The sequence below is a fragment of the Colius striatus genome, chromosome W, assembly GCF_028858725.1.
Source record: "Colius striatus isolate bColStr4 chromosome W, bColStr4.1.hap1, whole genome shotgun sequence".
Lineage (NCBI taxonomy): Eukaryota > Metazoa > Chordata > Aves > Coliiformes > Coliidae > Colius > Colius striatus.
Window position 1 is genome coordinate 13345192 of NC_084789.1, and position 22367 is coordinate 13367558.

At 41.7% G+C, this 22367-nt stretch overlaps 2 protein-coding genes across 7 annotated transcripts in view; one reads left to right on the top strand and one right to left on the bottom strand.

The window, feature by feature from the left end:
- LOC133628477 (zinc finger RNA-binding protein-like) overlaps positions 1-2371 on the bottom strand; it is a 66299-nt gene extending 63928 nt beyond the window's left edge. For 5 of the 6 annotated variants that reach the window (XM_062016679.1, XM_062016674.1, XM_062016673.1 and 2 more), the window contains exons 1-2: positions 2131-2371; positions 1811-1895 (exon numbers count right to left, since the gene is read on the bottom strand). In XM_062016679.1, the coding sequence (XP_061872663.1) occupies positions 1811-1895; positions 2131-2167 (122 nt within the window). In that variant the 5' untranslated portion in view covers positions 2168-2371. The remainder of the gene's footprint in view (positions 1-1810; positions 1896-2130) is intronic. The other variant, XM_062016675.1, reaches the window with a different exon arrangement.
- A 7930-nt stretch (positions 2372-10301) lies between these two features.
- Positions 10302-12743, top strand: LOC133628475 (endogenous retrovirus group K member 10 Gag polyprotein-like). The gene has a single exon (XM_062016668.1). It carries the CDS (start codon positions 10358-10360, stop codon positions 11807-11809), a length of 1452 nt encoding a protein of 483 aa, XP_061872652.1. The 5' UTR covers positions 10302-10357; the 3' UTR covers positions 11810-12743.
- Positions 12744-22367: the final 9624 nt, after the last annotated feature.

Below are 22367 nucleotides of genomic sequence, written 5' to 3' on the forward strand. Positions count from 1 at the left end.
GCTCCCTTTTAGACATTTTAAGTGACTCCCGTGTTTTCTGCTCAAAATATTAAATGTATTCTTATGAAAGGGCTGCTTTAACACTGTTGTGTCTCTTCACTTTCAGATGTATCAAAAATACAAACCACTTATAGGATGCAGTCTTTTACTGATATACAGAGAAGTATACCATGCTTGTGATAGTAAAGGAAAAACCTTATTTCAATGAGTTTTTCCATTTTCTCAAGAACACATTTAGGATTAACTATGAAAAGTTTTGAAACTGAACTTCATTCCAATTATATGTTTTTATACTGCAGTTCAGAAGGAAATTTCAAATGAGTTGTTCAGGTTCTGAAGTCTATAAAATCACCTCAGCTCCACAATAAAAGAAATAATATCTTTAAAAATCATCTCCACTTCAAAACTGCAGATACACAGATCTCAGTTTATTATTCACTTGTAGATTATTTACTCATCAAAAAAAATCCTCTCTGCCAATTCGAAACTCATTACCTCATGACAACTCAGTTTCAAATTTCACTATAACCATGAAGTACAACATAAACATAATGTGAGCACTCAATCTTAAAAGAACAAGAGATGAGCTAAACTTCTCTCCTTTAGTTCTTATTTACTCCAATGTATAATAGTTAATGTTCTTCATGTCTATTGCCAGGAAAGAACAAATAAGACGAGATTGGGAGCCATTCCAAGACCCCCAAATAAAACAGTATATTCCTGAAACTAGGTCAGGTATGTAATTTTGTTACTGTTAACTAGCTCATCAAACATCTGCATTAATTTGTTATTAACCCCTCATATTCACTTTATTCTTCTGTTTTTTCCTTTAACCAAGAATTAGGAGTCAATGGTCTTCATTACATATTTAGGAAACAAATAACGTAGATTCAAATACAGACTTCAAGGTGCTACTCCCAATACAAGCCAAAAATGCAAAGAAGTTCCTGATTGTATCTGGGTTTTGATAAATTATGTAATTTGATTTCAGATAAAGTGCTATTTATTACTTCTTAACACTCTGATATACAGTTTGAATGCATAAAGATACAAAGATTTAAGGCAGTATATCTATACAAGATGTAGTTTCAGGTCCCTGAGCTGTTGTGATATAAGACCTGCTCCTAGTCTTAGATATCTAATTAAGATATCTTTCTAAAAGGTATCTGGCCCCAAAAGTACCTACTCTAGTTTCCGAGACATTAACTATAACATTGCTTGAGTGGAATGAGACAGTCCCCTGTGTTTTCTAATGCTTCAGCTCATCCAGTCTCCTATAGGTTGAGTTGGTGTAATTTTAACCTATGTTAAAAAAATGATTCTGTCCTCCCACGCTGATATAGAGGGAGGTAAAGACTTGGGGAGCAAGCCCCATCTTCCCTCAAGCTAAAGGAAAAAAAGACCCGAAGGTAGCAGAGTATAACTAGCTGGTGTTGTTGACCACAAGTAGCCATTTTAATTTGAGGGCCTTAGGACCCGATGCTGCCGCTAATTATCCTCCTCTGTGTTGCCCAGCTCCACTTCCCCACCCTCACATCACTGGGAATACAGGAAGGCCCTTGCCAGGAAGGTAAGGAAACACATCCGCAGGCGAGGCAAACAAGCAGAAGGGTCTTAAACACAACCATCTCTGAGGAGCTCGGTGGAGAAGCCCTCATGTGGGGCAGGGGATGGGAGCAGTCCCGAGCACTGACCCCCGAGTGGACAAGGAGACCGCGAACACGGGACCGGAGGCAAAGAGGGAAAAGATGGCTCTACGTCTGGACAAAAGGAGCGGTGAGGCAGGACAAGGAGGGGTCGCAGCAGTTACCTATATTGGGCAGGAGCACCGCTATGGGTGAAACCAAAGTAGTTGCCGGTGGCCATTTTGGCATCTTCTCCCAGCCGGCTAGGGACTGTGGCGACGATAACCATGAGGCGGCGGCAACAGTGGTCGGGGCCATAACAAGAGGCCCGGCGAGGGGAGAGGGAGGACAAACAAGAAACAGAAAGAGGGCAAGAGCGCAAGATCAGACACGGTGCCTCAGGACACCCCCCCACTCCCCCTCTCTGCCCGGCAACAGGACGCATCCCCTCACCACCGACTCCCGCGCGCACGGACACACATAAACATTGAGCGCCATTACTCACCATAGGTGAACGAAACTACCGGGCATATAGGAATCATGAGTCCAAGCTAGCAGCGACAACAACGGCTGAACCCTCAACTCTCACACCCTCCTTACCGCAACACTCACTCGCTCCTTCCTTTCCCCCCACACACCTACGGCGACTACAGCAGTGTGCAGCCGAAGAGGAAACCATACACACACGCAAGATTAGATGAGAAGACTGCTACGAGCTGTAGTCCAGCCCATAACTACGCCTCCTTCACCCCACCCCCAGAAAAATGCTCTTGATGCTGTCACGCGAGGCGCGAATCATGTGCGCGTGCGCTGGATGCGCAAAGGCTCTTGGTAGATGTAGTTTTCTTCCCTGAGGCCCGGTCGCAAGGGAGAGCTATTCTCAGAGGAGCGCTGCAATTACCGCCTGTCTGCTCTCTTCTGACTTGCGTAGGTTCCTGTAGGTAGTGATCCCGATTCTATCACCTCTTGACTGGTCGTGACTGCATACCCTGCATATCTTCTCCCTTGTAGGATATAGCTGCTCCCATCTGTAAGCCAGTTTTCCACATTGTCCAGAGGACTCTCCTTCAGGTCCAGGCGACTTGAATTATACTGCTTTGATGGTCTCCAAGCAATCATGATGCACTGGTTCCCCTGAGTTTCCGCTAAGGAATGAAGTTGGATTGACAATGTTAGTGACCATAATTTCCACATCATCCTGTTCCACTTTTATGGCTTGATATTTTAAGAACCTTTGGGGAGAGAGCCGATGTTTCCCTTTTGCTTCTTAAAACTGTGGATACTGTGTGAGACACCATTATCTTCTGACCCAGGGTAAATTTCTGGGCTTCTTGAATGTTTATCACAACAGCTGCAACTGCCTGTAAACATCCAGGCCAACCTTTTGCGGTGGCATCCAGCTTTTTGGAAAAATAAGTGACCACCTGACAATATGGGCCCAAATCCTGGGCCAATATTCCCAAGGCAATCCCCTGCTTTCCATGAGAGAACAGAAAAAATGGTTTACTCACATCTGGAAGTCCTAGGGCTGAGGCAGACATCAGAGCCTTCTTTAGCTGATCAAAGGCCTGTGCAGCTTCTTTATTCCATTGCAGATGTTTTTGCTCTGTGCTTATCATCGCATATAAAGACTTAACCAACAGTCCATAATTATAGATCCACAATCGACACTACCCAGTCATTCCCAAAAAGGTTCACAGTTTCTTTACCGTTTGTGGTCTGGGTGTTTGACAGATAGCTTCTTTCCTAGCTTGTCCCAATATTCTTTTTCTCACACTAATTTCATGACCCAAATAGGTCACTTTCTGTTGGATTGTCTGAGCCTTTTTCTTGGATACTCCATTGTAGCAATGTATCTGAAGGAAAATGGACATGTGGCCCACCCAGACTTTGGTTATATGAGACCGTAAGCTGCATTAGGCTCAGACACAGGCCTCAGATGCAGGCCTCAGACTTTGGCTATATCATTCAGTGAACAATGGGCCTAAAGAATAGTCAAGGATGAGTTGCTTATTAGAATGTAGATATGAAGACAGCTGTGTGTGGGAAAGAAACTGTGTAAGCTTAGAATAGAAATTAGATAAAGAAGGAATTAGGTAAAGGAATGTAGAAATTGCTACTATCAAGATATGGTCATAGTTAAGCTTAACAAATCACATTTTGCTATTAGGCGTGTGAACAGAGCACGATAGACTGAGCTATCAAATCATAATAGATTACATCATGTATTTAGAAATGAATAACATATACAATGTGATTGAATGCTAAAATAAACAGCTTCTGCATTGATCATATTGATCTGATGTATAGCCCATGAATCCCGTTCCGTGAGGTGGTCCCTGCACTTGATACCCCTGGAGCCCCGAAAAATTTAAAAGACTCACCGTCCAGATTAGACAGGCATCCTTCATTTTGGTAGAAATTAATATGTGATCTACATATTGCAGCAGTTCTCCATCTTCAGGTGGAGCTTCCCATGATTCGAGATCTTTGGCTAACTAGTTACCAAATATGGTGGGGCTATTTTTGAATCCTTGAGACAGCACCATCCAAGTAAGCTGAGTTTTACATCCAATTTCAGGACTTTCCTATTCAAATGCAAATACTTTTTGGCTGGCTTCATGGAGAGGGAGGCAAAAGAAGGCATCCTTCAAATCTAGAACAGTAAACCAAGTTAAGTCTGGTATTAGCACAGTTAACAAGGTATAAGGATTTGCTACCATGGGGTAGAGGTCCTCAGTTATTCTATTGACAGCCCACAAATCTTGGACTATCCAATAAGACCCATCTGGTTTGTGGACTGGTAATATGGGAGTGATAAAGTTAGACTCACTTGCAAGAATTTTTCTATTATCTGTTGAATCCCCTCCCTGTCCTCCCTCCTTAAGGGATACTGTTTAATTCTTACCAGCTCTTGTCCTTCTTCAAGTTTTACCTCCACTGATGGGGCATTTTTCACCCTTCTGGGTACATCCATAGCCCATACTCCCGGATATACTTGGTTCATGATGTCGTCGGTAATGTTACCTTCTGTATTAATATTAGTTAATAACATGCTCATTATTTGTATATAATTTTGATCATTCACCTACAAGCTAATGTGACCTTTTTAAAATTTAATTGTAGCTTCCAACTGTTCCAGCAAATCTCTTCCCAAAAGGGCTTTTGGGGCGTTAGGCATATACAAGTGATTCATAGGTAGATAGGTAAGTTTAAGTTATGGAAGCTTGCTTATTAAAACTTAAAATATTAGTTAGAAAATCATACATATAGTTTTATGAAATTGCTAGCCTTGCAAGCCCACAAACAGAGCTATTAGAATGACACAGCTATTTCTTGTAACATAACTATTGCTTAAGCGCTGATAGTTTCAAGGCTGGTGTGTTCCTAAACAAAATTAATATCTAAGGATGACAAAGCTATTATGTTAGTTCTACACTTGGACATTTGGACATTGTATACCACTGACAATTACAAGACCTGCCTAGCCCTAAAAGGAACTATTATCTGGGATGACAGAGCTTTTAGGCCAGTTTTCATCCTGTCCAAGGGGTAAAGATACATCGCAAGGAAAGTTTGGATCTTAATCCAACAGCGATCCTTAATGACCACTGAAGGAAGCAAGAGGACACCAAAAGAAGCGTGATGGAGGCGTAACTTGTGTGGACCAAGAGAGGACTATGGGTGGGCCCTTTCCTGGAAATGTAATGAATATTTATGTTTGCTGTAAATATAAACTGAAAATCCAAAGGCTGAGGTGGGCATGTTTGGTGGAGAAATCCCCCGTGTTCCCCAGCACTGCAATAAAGAATACTTGCTTAATAGTCACATTGGCTATTGAGTCCTGACTGGCTTCTTAACGGCATCAATTTGGCACCCCAGATGGGACCCTCTCTACTCGACTGCAGGACCTGCTAAGGAACAGGACTCTCTAGGTGCATCCTAGGATTTCCTGGAGGGCCTCCTCGCCCTGCCAGATCACTGCGAGAGCAGACAAGGACCATCATGAGAAATAAAGGTATTCTTTATTTTGTGTGGGTTAGAGTCCCACTTGGGACCAGGACTGGTCATCGGAAGGGGGATCCATAATTCGTTGGGAGATGTCCTGTGTGGGACCTGTAAGTTGTGGGAGACGTCCACACACAAAAAGACCCCCTTTAACTGGGAATTAACAAAATGAGCTGATTGCACTGTCCAGTTACTGCTACACAGTAACTGCTCGGTCTAGTTAACTCACCGAAATCTGGCTAATATAGACCTGGAATTTGTAATAAGGATTTCTGAGTTTTGCCTATCCCTTTACATATTTTTGGTTGCCAATATATTTGTGAAGTAAATAAATTTTGTTGATGGTGTGTGTATGTGTGTGACTGAGACGTGCAAATAAGCACGAAGCAAGTGCAGAGTCCTGATCTGCAGTTCCAGTATTCCGTGAGGGATACGACCAGAGAAGGACAAAAGCGAATGATAATACTAAAATTGTTTCTTATCACCACTGATATTAGTTCCTTGTTATCTGTGTAATGATGAGCATGAAATATTGTTGTCCCAAAGAATTTTAAGCAAAAACAGCGTTTGAGTCTAAATTCTACTCCTAAATACAATAATTTGTTTAATTGGACATCACTCAGGAGTTAAGCCCAGCCGCTCACAACCACCCAGAATTGTCTGAGGTTGATTGGAAAGCAAGGGAGTTTAACTGATGCAAAAATAATTACAATCTAACCAGAGAATGCGATTGTTATATTTACAAATGCTGTCCGGAGAGCTGCCTGCTGCTGCCCTGTGTTGTTTAAACTGGATAAGCTTTGTGTGGGTGGAAACCCAGGATCAAAGGTGATTTTTAAGGAGTTTAGAGTAGTGAATTTGGTCTGAGCGAGACGGAAGTTAGTTGTTTGTGGAAATTAAGTGCAAGGGCTCTAAAGGGCAGAAGGAGCTGAGTTAATTGTGAATTACTGCTTGTAACATAGAGGAGCACTGTATGGAGAATATGATGAGAGTGGTAATGGCTGTACTGGTTCGAAAAAAAGCAGAGAAAAAGAGGGAGCTGAAAGTGGTATAGGAGGGTTTGTGGAAGTGACAAAGAAGAGTTTTGGGACAGGTTAGGATGGAATAACAGAGGAGAAGTGGAAACAAAGAAGCTGACAGGAGCAGTAGTGTCTGCATTGGATTGGAAAGAAATCGGAGAAGAAGGATGAAGGGGAGTTGGAAATGGTGAAAATAGTACGAGAAGGTATAGTGGAAATAATGGAGGGAGGTTTCATGAAAAGAGAGTAAAAGAGAGTTTTGTGGCAGGATAGGACCGAATCAGTGTTTGTGCTGTAAACAGGAGGAGCATTGGAAGAGGGAATGTCCAAAGCTTTTACAGGACCCTAGAAGGATAGTCTCTACTGAAGTTAATTGGCAGGGACTCAGGAATCTACCTTGGTGGATCCACTGGAGGAAAAAGTGGGGTTAGATTTTAATTGATACTGGTGCTCTTTTCTGTTTTGAATTATTGCCCATAAGCAAAGACTTTGTGGACATAGTGGGGGCAACTGGCCAACAGAAAAGGGCATTCTTTTGTGAACCTCTGAAATACAAATTGAGGAAACAAATTGGAATACACAAATTTTTATATGTTGCAGACACTCCTAAATCCCTGCTGGGACAAGATTTATTAGAACAATTGGAAGCCAAAATAGAATTTAAACAAGGGGAGATATTATTTAAAGTAAAAGAAAATCAACTAATTGATATCCTGAGCTTAGATAAAATAACTCCTGCTAAAACTACTGAAGTAACAACAGTCTTCAAAGAAATTGTCAATCAGGTATATCCAGGAGTATGTGCTTCAGGAATTCCAGGAAGGAGTAAAAATGCTACCCTGATAGTGATCAAACTTAAGGAAGGTGCCACCCCTGTCAGAAAGAAACAGTATCCATTGATATTGGAAGATCAAAAAAGAATTGAAAATCCAATTAACTATTTTATAAAACATGGACTCTTGGTAGAATGCCAATCAGAATTTAATACTCCTATTTTACCGGTTAAGAAACCTGACGGATCTTACCGAGTCGTGCAAGATCTCAGAGCAATAAACAATATTGCTAAAGACATACATCCGGTGGTACATAACCCTTACACCCTGCTTACAAAACTTAGGGAGAATCAGATCTGGTTTACAGTGTTAGATTTGAAAGATGCTTTCTTCTGCCTGCTTTTAGCCAAAGAAAGTCAAAAGTTGCTTGCATTTGAGTGGGAAAGTCCTACTTCTGGACAGAAAACCCAGCTTACCTGGAGGGTGTTACCTCAAGGATTTAAAAAAAAAAAATAGCCCAACAATCTTTAGAAATCAGTTGGCACGAGAATTAGAAAGTTGGGAAGCTCCCTCTAAGGAAGGAACTCTCCTGCAATATGTAGATGACTTGCTGATAGCAACTGAAACAAAATCAGACTGTATCCAGTGGATTGTAAGCCTGTCCTGGTTTAGGCCCATCAGGGAACAAAGACCACGATTAGCCTCGAGTACCGAAGAGGCTGAGAATTGCTCAAGGGCAGGGAGAGCTTAATTGCCGCTTAAGGTTCAGGACAAAACAGACCAGGCCACTCGGTTTGGGGAAGAAAACAGAAAAAAAACCCAATTTAATGCAACATCAACTAAAACATACCCCCAAAAACCCAAAACATAACCAAAATGAAACAACACAGAGTAATACATCAATGAAGAGTCCAACCAGCCTTTTTAAGAACACCTTCTTGCCACACCTCCCCTCTTCCCGGGCTCAGAGCCCTGATCCCGGTGTTTTTACCTTGCCCCCCCCCCAAACGGTTCGGGGGGGCAGGCAGTGGGGGTTTCAGTTAGTCTGTTCCCGATAGCTTCTGCCTTTTGTCCCTCCTCAGGACAGGTGGACTCTGCACCCATCCTCCCTGCAAGTCCGTGGGGTAACTCACACGCATGGCAGACCTGCACGGGCTGCTCAGACGCCCACTTATTCCAAAGGCTGCAGCTCCTCTCTGCCTCTCGTGTGGGGCTGCTCTGCGACGTGCAGTCTCTCCAACACGGCCTGGGCCACGGCCGTCTCCCCACACAGTCCCTCGCCCGTCTGGGCTCACTCACACGGAGCTGCTGGTAACTCTCAGTCCTGCCATGGATCTCCATAGGTTGCAGGGGCACAGCTTGCATTCTCGCCACGGCTTGCAGAGGGGTCTCTGGTCTACTGCTTCTCCTTCTTTCCTCCTCTGGCTGAAGGGCCCGCGTGGTCGCCTCCATCTTGTATCACTCTTACACCTCCTGACTCACATTCCGAATTCCCGTCCCCTAAATAGTGATTGCCGAGGCGCCAGATTGGCCCAGCCGGGCCAGAGGTGGGTCTGAACCCAGGAGCCGGGGGAGAGTCCGCAAACTCTTTACCGGGTCTTCACTGCAACCCGCTCCCCCTGTTACTAAGCCAAAAGCTGCTCCTTGTTAAACCAGAACAAAGCCTATTAAATTTTCTTGGACTAAATGGCTACTGAGTTTCTCAACAGAAGGCCCAGATGGTTCAGTGGCGAGTGACCTACCTGGGATATGAAGTCTCTGGAGGACAACGAGAATTGGGACCTGAGTGAAAGGAGGCTATTTGTAAGACTCCACTACCTGGAACGGTGAAGGGAACTCAAAACCTTCCTGAGAATGACATGTTGGTGCCAGCTGTGGATCTATAACTATGGGATAATAGTAAAGCCTCTCTATGAACTTTTGAAAAATAGTCCTGCCAAATTGGTATGGACAAAAGAGGCTCAAAATGCTTTTGATGTTCTGAAAAAGGAACTCATGAGAGCCCCAGCCTTGGGATTGACAGATATTACAAAACCCTTCTGGCTCTTTTCTCATGAAAAACAAGGCATTGCCTTGGGAGTTTTGGCCCAACGTCTAGGGCCTCATAAAAGAGCTGTGGCTTACTTATCCAAACAGCTAGATGAAGTAAGCAAAGGCTGGCCAGGATGTTTACGAGCTGTGGCTATAGTAATACTGAACATTGAGGAAGCTTGAAACTTTACTCTAGGCCAAAAGATGACAGTGATGGTCTCTCACACCGTATCGGCTATTCTGGAGCAAAAAGGAAATCACTGGCTTTCCCATCCAGATTTTAGAAATATCAAGCTATCCTGGTGGAATCTGATGATGTTTCACTAGAAGTCACTAACACTGTGATGAGACCACTCTGCCTGAAAGGGTAGAATGGCCCTCGAAAGGATTTGCCTGGTAAGGGTTAATCTTTTCTAAGAACCTGCCTGAAAGGGTTGGTTTCATGGGAACAAAGCTCTTGGTCTAATCAGGTACATCCTGTGTTTAGAGTACGCGACAAATAACAATACCAGATGTTTTGCAGTCACGGAACTTGCACTAAAAGTATGTAGTAAACAACATCATAAATTTTGTAGATAATACTTGATTGTTCTGTAGCATATAGAAACTGCACATATTCATATTGTTTGTCGATGTGAACTGATGATCTTTGCGATATGTACTGACTATAAAAAGAGCCTAGGAAGAAGTAATAAATTATCACTTGCCTCAAGAGCAGTGGTCCGCCTGTCCTTCATCGTCCTGGAAAGAGCTGGTCTCTGTCAAATGGTGCCGAAACCCGGGAAGCTCGGTTGCCTTTGACCAGGGTGAGCTGCCTCTGAATCAACAGAACCGCGGTAAGGAAAAGGGGAAATAAAGGGGGGCAGAACTACTAGGAAGGTGTAAATCATTAAGGTGTAAAATGGGACATGTACATAGTACGGAAAGACAGCTGTTTGTAGCTATGGTTAAGACATTGCTAAAAAGCCAAAATATATCTGTAACCACTAAACAAGTGGGTGGATTTTTAGAATTTATTGATACTGTATGCCCTTGGTTTCCAAATAAAGGCACTATTAACTTGGAAACCTGGAATAGGGTTGGTGAAAATATTAAAGGTTATTATGCTGCTAATGGTCCTGACAAGATTCCTATAGATGATTTCCCTTTATGGACTTTAATTAAAGAATGTTTGCAAGGCGATACCGAATATGATAAATGGCAACGGCAAACACATCCTCGATCTCGCTCAGCAGACTCAGGTTTAAAACCTTCTGCTTCTACTGCTTCTACTTCCCTTCCTTCTGCTCCTCCTGAATATCCATCAATTAGTGAAGGTTTGGAAAATTCTCAAAAATCTGATTTTAAGAATCCTTTTCTCATGTATTCTAAAGTGAGAGGTAAAAAATGCCGACCATTAGTACAAAATAATGAAATACCTAAATCAGAAGAATTATCTTCTGATGAAGAGGCTGAATTAGAAAGAGAAGCTGCTCAATATCATCACGATAGTGATGAAGTATTTGTCCAAGTACCTTTTAAATCAAAACGACAGCAAAAGACTTTAAAGCAACCTATTGTTTTACCCGCAATAGAGGCTGGTAAGCGTCCTCCTCCACCTGACATTTATCATCAAATACCATCTCATTCACCTTTGCAGTTATCATTATTGCAAGCTAAACAACAAGGTGAAGATGTAAGTGGTTTTTCAAAAATATTACATGCTTATCCTATAACATATGCTCCTCACCCGACTCAGGCTAATGTTCGTTTAGCCACTTATACATCAATTCCGTTTAAAAATCTCAAAGAATTAAAAACTGCCACTGCTCAGTATGGAGCAACAGCCCCATATACTACTGCAATTTTAGAAACATTAGCAGCTGAAGTCCTTCCTCCATGGGATTGGAAAGGTTTAACTAAAGCTACTCTATCTGGGGGAGAATATCTCTTATGGCTTACAGACTTTACGGATTCTTGTCAAGATTATTCTCAAAAACCGCTTTTTCGCCAACAGGGAATTACTTATGAAATGTTAACTGGAACAGGGCAACATGTTGATTTAGCTCAACAATTAACTTACCCTGCTGCGGCGTATGATGCTATTCGAGAAATTGGCTTGAAAGCCTGGAAAGGATTACCTAGACATGGGACATCTAGGGAAGAGTTAACAAAAGTCCGACAGGGACCAGATGAACCTTATCACGATTTTGTATCTCGCTTATTACAAACATCAGCTAGGCTCATACAAGACACTGATTCAGCTATGATTTTAGTTAAAGAGCTAGCATATGAAAATGCTAATAATATCTGTCAATCCATATTACGGCCTTGGAAAAATAAATCCACGTTAAATGATTATATCAGACTGTAGTGGGTCTGGGACGGTAGTGATTTTCCACAGCAGCTCCTGCAGTGCTGTGCTTACTGTTGATATCAATATTATGACTACCGCTTGCACAACATCGGGGCTGTCCCTCCAGCATTCCTTCCCCCACCTTCACCAATAGCTGTGAGTGGGCATGATCTTGGGAGGGACTATGGCCAGGACAGCTGACCCAGGCTGACCAAGGAGATATTCCATACCATATGACGTCAGCTCAGTAATATAAACTGGGGGAAAGGAGCAGGAAGGGGAGGCGAGATTCATTTCTGGCCTTCCCAAAGCAACCGCTACGCGTACTGAAGCCCTGCTTCTCGGGAGGTGGCCGGACATCGCTGCTGATGGGAAGTAGAGAGTAACAGCTTATCTGCTTCTGCTTTGCTTCCCGCGCGCGCGGCTTTGCTGCTTATTTATTAAACTGCTTTTATCTCAACCCACGAGATTCCCATCTTATTTTCTCCCCTTCCCTGGCTTGCTGAGGAGGTGGGGGATAGAGCGGTGTGGTGGGCACCTGGCATCCAGCCAGGCTCAAACTACCACACAGACTATGCTCTGATGTTAGTTCTGGATATATTCAAGGTGTAGTTACTGCTGCGGCACAACAGGGTAAACCTGTTGAACAAGTTCTGGCTGCAATGCAACTTAAGAAAAACAGACGAGTTGCAGGCCCCCCTGGTAGTTGTTTTCATTGCGGTCAAATGGGGCATCAAGTACGTCAATGTCCTAATAAAAAGATTCCAAGTAATAATGGAAAAAATCTAGGTTTATGCCCAAAATGCAAAAAGGGTAATCATTGGGCTAATGAATGCCGATCTAAATATGATAAGAATGGAAATTCTTTGACACAGCCGGGAAACTTTTCAATGGGCTTGCCCCGGGCCCGCCCAAACAAACAGGGGATGTATCCTGTGCAGGTGCAAACCTCAGAGCACCAGCTAAACAATCCATTTCACAACTCCACCGAGCCACCAGTCACAGTGTCGGACTGGACCTGTGTTCCTCCTCCCACTTCGTATTAACACCTGAAATGGGGGCACAAGCTATCCCAACAGGGATATATGGCCCATTACCTGCGGGAACATGCGGTTTGGTATTGGGACGAAGTAGTCTGAGTATGAAAGGATTGCGAGTTATACTAGGACTAATTGATTGTGATTATGAAGGAGAGTTAAAAGTTATGTTACAATCTGAAACTTCTGTCTTTAATCTACCTGCAGGAACAAAGATTGCACAGTTGCTTTTAATTCCTTATGTTTCATCTATAGGAAAATCTGATTCCCGCATTCGGGGAACAGGCGGTTTTGGATCTACTGACGTTTATCTTTTACAGCCCATCAATCATCAGAGACCTGAATTTCAGTTAACAATTGATGGTAGAAATTTTACGGGACTTTTGGACACCGGAGCAGATGTATCGGTAATGACTTTAAAACAATGGCCAAAAGAATGGCCTTTACAGCATGCTTCAGCTGATCTAAAAGGAATTGGAGTTGCAAATTTGCCTCTTCAAAGCTGTAAGTTGTTAAGTTGGACAGACAAAGAGGGACACTCTGGTACCATTCAACCATATGTACTAGAAAGCTTACCTCTTAACTTGTGGGGCCGAGATATCTTGACGCAAATGGGCGCATACCTCTATACGCCTAGCAGTTAGTTTGATAAATTTATCAGTAACTATGTATGCAGATAAAATCTGTTGGAAATCAGATCATCCTGTTTGGGTTGATCAATGGCCTCTAACTAAAGAAAAATTGCAAGCTGCTCGTCAATTAGTAGCAGAACAATTACAATTAGGTCACATAGAAACTTCCACATCGCCATGGAACTCACCTATTTTTGTTATAAAAAAGACATCGGGGAAATGGCGACTTCTCCAAGATTTGAGAGAAGTCAATAAAACAATGTGTACCATGGGAGCGTTACAACCTGGTTTACCCAGCCCTATTGCCATTCCTCAGAATTTTGAAAAAATAAATATTGACTTAAAAGATTGTTTTTACACTATCCTCTTACATCCAGATGACAAATGCCGATTTGCTTTTAGCGTACCATCCATAAATTTTAGTGAACCTATGGAACGCTACCAATGGAAAGTATTGCCTCAAGGAATGGCTAATAGTCCTACTCTTTGTCAAAAATTTGTTCATGAAAGTATAAAAGCGACTAGATAACAGTTTCCTGATGTTCTTTGTATCCATTATATGGATGATATCCTTTTAGCAGCTTCATCTATCGATGAAGCAACATGCTTATGCTCATATTGAACAGATGTTAACTAAACGTGGTTTGAAAATAGCACAAGAAAAGGTACAAAAATCATATCCTTTTCAATATTTGGGGTTTCAACTATATCCTAAATCTTTTATGCCACAAAAAATTGCCATACGAACAAATTCTTTGACAACTCTGAATGATTTTCAGAAACTTTTGGGAGACATTAATTGGCTCAGATCTTTTCTTAAGTTAACGACAGCCGATTTGCATCCTCTTTTTAAAATACTTGAGGGAAACCCTGATCCTACTTCTCCTCGCAAGTTAACAGAAGAGGGAAAACAAGCTCTTCGATTGGTTGAAAAAGCCATAGAAAATGCTCAATTACAATATGCAGACATAACAAAGTCTTTCTCTTTATATATCTTGCCTACAGTAATGACTCCTACAGGAGTCCTGTATCAGGATGGTGTTTTATGTTGGGTACACGGATCTCACTCTGCAAAAGGTGTTCTTGTTTCATATCCTCAAAAGGTAGCAGAACGAATTAAACAGGGACGCAAGTTGTGTATTACTCATCTTGGTAAAGAGCCAACAGTAATTGGAATTCCATATACGCCTGCTCAAATTACTTGGCTGATGGCCACTGTAGACGATTTTGCTGTAGCCTTAGCTGCTTTTCCTGGAGAAATAACACAAAAGTTCCCTTCTGATAAAATTCTTAGTTTTGCTACCTATCATTCTTTAGCTTTTCCTAGGGTCGTTAAAGGAGCTCCTATAACAGGAGCATTGACTGTTTTTACAGATGGATCATCTAATGGACAAGCAGTTTTGTATACCCCTACAGATCAATATGTTTGGAAATTAGAGAATGTTTCTGCACAAATGACTGAGTTGTATGCTATTTATCAAGCACTGTTGAAATTTTCTGAGCCTTTGAATATCTATTCTGACAGTCGTTACATTGTCACTTCATTACAATTTTTAGAAACAGTTCCTGTCATAGCTTCTAAAGTTTCTTTTATACAACGATATTTTGGTCTGATTCAATCTCTCTTAATAATAAGAGATGCACCTCTTTTTGTAGGACACATTCGTAGTCACTCTAAATTACCTGGACCTTTGAGTCACGGCAACAATCAGGCTGATTTGTTAACTCGTTTTACTGTTGCTATTGTTGCAGAAGCCCAGCGTTTGCACTCTCTGCATCACTTACCTGCAGCTACTCTACAACGTATGTGCCATATCTCTCGAGAACAAGCTAGAGAAATTGTTCGAACATGTTCTTCGTGTGTTTCTTTTTTACCAATTCCTCATTATGGAGTTAATCCTCGAGGTCTTTTACCTAATGATCTCTGGCAGATGGATGTTACTCATTATCCTTCTTTTGGCCACCTCTCTTATATCCATGTAACCCTTGATACCTTTTCTCATTTTGCAGTAGCTACTCCTTTATCGGGAGAATCAGCCGCACAAGTGATCTCACACTTATTGCACTGCTTTTCAATATTAGGTATACCAAAGACTATCAAGACAGATAATGGCCCCGCATATACTAGTGCTAAATTTGCAAAATTTTGTGCTCATTTTTCTATAATACATAAAACAGGGATTCCTTATAATCCACAGGGTCAGGGCATGATTGAACGCTTTAATCTTACTCTGAAAACACAATTAAAGAAATTAAAAACGGGGACATGGGGAATTAAGGATACTCCTTTATCTTTGTTAAATCATGCTCTTTTTGTTTTAAACTTTTTTACTCTCGATGCAGCTGGCCTTTCAGCTGCTGATCGTCATTGGCAATCCCCAGCTCAGCAGAAACCTGCAGTATTGTGGAAAGATCCTATCGATGGATCTATGAGAGGCCCTGACCCAGTTTTATTATGGGGTAGAGGATATGTTTGCATTTTCCCAACAGATGAGCCTGTGCCCCGGTGGATTCCAGAACGTTGCGTTCGACATGCCAAAAACGAAGATGGGCAAGCTACGAAAGAGGTTTCAATGCCTGATGTTGACACCACGACAACCTCGACGACAACATGATCTTGATTACTGGTCATCATTACAGATCTTTGCTTATTGGCTTAGCATAATATGGAATAATGCCAACTCTTCAATTAACTTAAAACAATTGCATGGAGAAATTCTCTCTTTACAAAATATAGAAGAATTGCAGTTACCTCTTGCCCAACGTGCTCATGATTTTGTTAGTGTTTTAAAAGCCTCTTTTCCATCCTTATCTTCATTTTATAAAGGAATCTATGGCCTTATAGGAGCAGCTTTATGTATAGTGGTGTTGATTGTAGCGTTGCCTTGCATGTTCTGTACAATATATGATATGTTAAAACAAACAAGTATAAAAATTAAAAAATTACAACTAATGACTACACAACATGTTCCTGCTACAATTCACACGCAATAAAAGAAAAAGGGTGAAATGATGAGACCACTCTGCCTGAAAGGGTAGAATGGCCCTCGAAAGGATTTGCCTGGTAAGGGTTAATCTTTTCTAAGAACCTGCCTGAAAGGGTTGGTTTCATGGGAACAAAGCTCTTGGTCTAATCAGGTACATCCTGTGTTTAGAGTACGCGACAAATAACAATACCAGATGTTTTGCAGTCACGGAACTTGCACTAAAAGTATGTAGTAAACAACATCATAAATTTTGTAGATAATACTTGATTGTTCTGTAGCATATAGAAACTGCACATATTCATATTGTTTGTCGATGTGAACTGATGATCTTTGCGATATGTACTGACTATAAAAAGAGCCTAGGAAGAAGTAATAAACTATCACTTGCCTCAAGAGCAGTGGTCCGCCTGTCCTTCATCGTCCTGGAAAGAGCTGGTCTCTGTCAACACTGTAAATCTAGCCTCTTTCCTCAGTGAAACAACTACTGCGTCATTGACCCACAGTTGCCTAGAAATGATCAAGGTTGTATATTCCAGCAGACCAGACCTAAAGGAGGAGCCTTTGGATGATGCTCATGATTCCTAGTTCACAGATGGTAGCAGTTTTGTCCAACAAGGTACTTGTAAAGCTGGATATGCAATAGCCACCACTTACAAGGTAATCATATCTGCACCTTTACCTGTTGGAACATCTGCTCAGAAGGCAGAAATCATTGCCCTAACCAGAGCATTAGAACTGGCAAAAGGGAAAAAGATAAATATACGGAAAGATTCTAAGTATGCTTTTGGAGTTGTACATGTCCATGGAGCAATCTGTAAGGAATGTGGACTTCTCACCAGTCAAGGAAAACAAATTAAACACGCAGACAAAATACTTAATCTTCTGGAAGCTGTGTGATTACCAGCCAAAGTTGCTATTATGAATTGCCATAGACATATGAGAGGTAACACTGATCCAGAAAAAGATAACAGATTGGTTGATATTGAGGCTAAGTGGGCAGCAGAAAGAGAATGTGAAGTCCAAATTTCAACTTTAATCTCAACTAACAAAAACAGCAAACCGGATGATCAAGAAGATGTTAAATATTCCAAATTAGATCAGGAATTAATGACAGACCTAGGGATAAAAGTCCCTCCTAAAGGATGGGCACAACTAGAAGATGGAAGGAAATGCTGTTAATGCAGTGATGCAGGATATGGATGCTTTACAGCCAGGATTACCCTCTCCTGCAATGCTTCCAAAAGAATGGCCCCTATTGGTGATTGACCTAAAGGACTGTTTTTTCACAATTCTTCTACATGAGGATGACAGTGAGAAGTTTTCTTTTACAGTACCATCTATTAACAAACAAGAGCCAGCAAAACGATATCAATGGACTGTTTTACCTCAGGGAATGAAGAACTCGACAACTATTTGTCAAACTTATGTTGCCTGGGCGCTGGCACCTCTGTGCAAAAAATACCCTCATGTTTTATGTTACCATTATATGAATGATATGCTGATTGTAGGAAAAGACCTGGACCAGCATCAGGTTCTACAAGAAGTGAAGCGAGGGTTGAGCATCTCTGGGTTAGTGATCGCGCCAGAGGAGGTACAAATGCATGCTTCTTGGAAATATTTAGGTAATATTATCACTAGTGTGCGCATTTATCCTCAGAAGGTGGCAATTAAAACAGAAATTGCTAATTTAACAGACGTTCAAAAGCTAATAGGTGATATCCAATGGGTACCAACCATATGTGGTATCACAAATGAGGATCTTGCACCACTAATGCCTTTGTTAAAAGGCTCAGTAGAGGCTGAAAGTGCGCAAAAACTGTCCTGGCAGCAAATATAAGCAATAGAAAAGATAGGAAACAAGATAGTCAATAACTACAGTCATTGATATTGTCCTGACTTGTCAATTAATATTGCTGTGATAAGTCAAAACCAGCATGTAATGGCAGTCTTGATGCAATGGGATTCAGTAGCGAAAGACCCATTGAGGATCCTGGAGTGGATATTTTTGCCATATAATTTGCAAAAAACAATTACCATGAGACTAGAAGCAATTGTGAAAATAATAGTTAAAGCCAGAAGACGTCTGCTGGAAATAGCAGGGATTGAGGCAGACGTCATTTTCGTTCCTCTCACAGATGAATTCTTGAACTGGGCACTGCAACAGTCTGATGAATTACAGTGGGCCTTATTGTCATATTCAGGGACTATAAATAATCATTATCCGGCCCATAAATTGTTTTCTGTTAAATTTCAAATGGAAGACCGGCAGTACCTGTTAAAGGCCTAACTGTTTTTACCGATGCAAGTAAGATCCAAGCCAAAGCAGGAGTGGTTTGGTGGGAGAATGGAAAATGGCAAAGTCTAACTGTTCACTCCCCAGGCAGTTCAGTTCAACTGCTGGAGCTGAGGGCTGTAGTTACAACTTTTGAGAAATGGCCAGACGTCCCATTAAACATCATCTCTGATTCCCTCTATGTGGTCGATGCCGTCACTCGATTAGAGAGAGCGTTGTTGAAAGAAATCTCTTATCAGAATCTGTATAACTTATTTCTATGGCTCTGGCATCAGATAAATGAACGTCAAACTGCTTATTATATTGGACATATTCAAAGCCATTTGGGCTTAAAAGATGGCCTATCAGTTGGCAATGAAATTGTTGACAAGATAGTAGCAGCTCCTTTATTGATACCTACGGGTCCAATAATTGACAAATTTTCTCAAGCCCGAAGGATGCACGATGTTTTTCACCAAGGTGCGAAAATGCTGGCAAAGCAGTTTTACCTGACCATATCGGATGCTCAGGGTATTGTTTCCACGTGCCCTGCATGCCAGAATCAAATCGGCCTAGGAGTAGGAGTCAATCCCAGGGGTCTGGCACCATTAGGAATATGGCAATCAGATATCACTGTCTATGCTCCTTTTGGACGATTTAAACGAGTACATGTCACTATTGATACCTATTCAGCCATGGTTTGAGCCACAGCCTTAACGAGCGACAGTGCTTGAGACGTCATAAGACATTGGAGGAGTTGTTTTGCAGTCCTTGGTGTTCCAAGAGAGATAAAAACTGATAATGGCTCAGGATACATAGCCAGTAAAACACGCAAGTTTCTGAACTTATGGGGTGTTAAACATACTACTGGAATCACAGGAAATTCTACCAGTCAAGCCATTATCGAACGTACTCATCAAACTTTAAAACGGCTGCTAGAAAAAAACAAAAAATGGGGGAAGAGCCCTCAAGATAGACTAATGAAAGCCCTTTATACAATGAATCATCTCAGAATTGTGGCAAACCGGAATGAACCACCGGCATTAACATATTTTGCCCAAATGAGTGGGGATTTGGATTTTACTGACAAACCTAAAGTTTGGTATAAGAATCCCACTACTGGAGAGTGGCAAGGACCTGCAGATCTGTTAACGTGGGGAAGAGGCTATGCTTGTGTCATTACAGATCAAGGTCCCCAGGGGATTCCGGCAAAATGGATCAAGCCACATCAACCAAAAAGACTTCATGACTGTCAGACCAATGGAAAAAACAATCTTGAGGGAAGAACCAAGTGATCCACCCTCAATCCATCACCCTATTAAAATGTAAACCCTGTCAACTGTGGCGTCATATATGCTGCTGTAAATTCCTCCAGAAATCTGTATTGCATTAAAAGTATTGAAGAACGTAACAAGTCGGCCACTGGAAACTTGAAAGCAAAAATGGTGTGTTTTCTACGGATGAAGAGATACTTCCATCTTACAGATAATGCTCACAGATCAGCATGCTAAAGAAGTTGAAGAAAAGTCCGAAACTACATCCAGGAAACAGAAATATCAGTGGAGTTACAGAGAACTCATCCCTTCTTGCCAGTATGCGTCCCTCCTAGCAACATATGTCAGATTATGTTTATTTTGAGTTTATGGATTTTTGTATTATATTGTTCAGCAACGTAGCTATTATTGACCTTTTGTTGTAAACTCCTGGCCATGGGTAAAAATATTTATGTTTTCTTCATTTACCTTTAATTTTGAAATGTGTTGCTGAAGGCTGGCTGGTCCAAAAAGAAAAAGTGGGAATTGTAGGCACAAATGTGGCTTAGATCAGCCAGCTTGAATAAAGATGGTAGGGACAAGTTAATGCAGCTGGCAAGCTACTTCCAATTATCAAGAACAGGTGCTGCAAGTTAATAAATTAGGCCCTGGGTGATCACATGGCCAGAAGCAGCATATAAGGAAGTAGCTAGCAAAGGAAGGATGGCTTCATGTCAACTCTGTTGGTTGAACAATGTTACTTGTGTATGTCTCTGCATGTGCATTACCTAGATTCTCTACATCTTTGAATGAATATAGCTTGCACCGCTACAACACCCTCCTTTCCTGAAAACATCTTTTGAGGGCTGGACAGCTTGGCTGCAGAAACAAGGGCCCTTTAGGGGTCAAACACAGAGAGATCTAACTGGCATATTGGGGACAGGATTGAGGGTCCTAAATGAAATTGATTCAGAAATAGTAATGAATAGATTGGCAACTAGCGATCTGATAAGATTACAACAACCTTTGCAATATTCTCTGTCAGCGTTAGGAACTACCAAGCGATTTTTATCAAAAGTGTTACCAAGGTGGGAAAGGTGGAAGAGAAAGACCATGAATTGATAGTGAATGCACTTGTTACAGTCCAAGACAATGTTTCTTTGGCCCTCACTTGTATACAGGCACAATTATGGATGCAGTTGGCGGCTGCATTAATTATATAAGAGGGTGGTGAAATCCCCACTGAAATCTGGAAAGTGATTTGGAACAGTGCCACAGACTTAGAGAGGGAGCTTCAATCCTGGTGGACTCTGGTAAATTTTACCTATGACCCCGTCACTGCCATAACAGCCACGGCCTTTGTGTTGACTATGCATAATGCTCCAATATACGTGATCCACCCCATTATTACATTAGGACTAAACCGTTGCCGCTACCGGTAACACCACCAGGCCTCCCGCATGGATCACTCAGCCCACCCCCACTGAGGGGACAAGGATCACCACACACTCAGCATGGATGATACTTTATTCCAACCCCTTGTGCCTTTATCTGCTAACACCAGCACCTCCTCCCACTCAACCCCGTGCCCACCTCTTCTGTACCCTCCACCTCTCGCATTACAACCCCAGATCTTCCAGACACCTACTACACTAAACCATGATAAAACTGTGCTCTGTCCTTCTGAACACAGAACATGGACATGAATGGTGCACGGGAAGTGGCAAACTGTAAATTTGGAGCCTTGCGTTACTTGAGAGCAACAAGGACTCATTTGTGAAAGTAATACACTCGATGCCCAAGACATCTGCCTTAACACCGGGCAAAGCATTTGTCCCTTTGAGATCCATCCAGATGCTAACCAGAAGACCGTACTTATATATATATTGGCCAAGGTTGTGTGTGTCCAAGGACTGGTCATACCTCTATAGTAATAGATAATTATGGAAAGCAAGAATCATTCTAATTTCTGTATTGTAACTTCATTAAGATTGTTGGGTGTGACTTTTCTTATTTGGCACTAGTCATATCTAACCAACCGATAAAATCCAATTATCACCTGTACCTATTGGAATGAATCTTACATTGATGTAGCAATTGATGAAACATCAGGATTTGATCAAAATTTATGGATGAGGTCCAAGAAAACGGGAAAAGACCCTGATAACAGTCCACCATGACACAGAGGGAATAAACAGGGTCTTGAAACGAGTAAGAGAAGACACAAACCACTGTAGGTGGGATGTGCTGTTTGAATGGTCCCCTACCACGACTGGCGTTCTAAATAAGTTGTGTCACCCCATTATTATCCTTTGGATGCTAGTTTTAGTTAGCTTTATTTTCTCTTCTATGCTGTTTATTTGGAATTGGAGAATGCAACAACAACTAACAATTT

What these genes read in the sequence shown, in the direction of transcription:
- LOC133628475 (XM_062016668.1), top strand. Translation starts at nt 10,358, where the DNA reads ATGGGACATGTACATAGTACGGAAAGACAGCTGTTTGTAGCTATGGTT.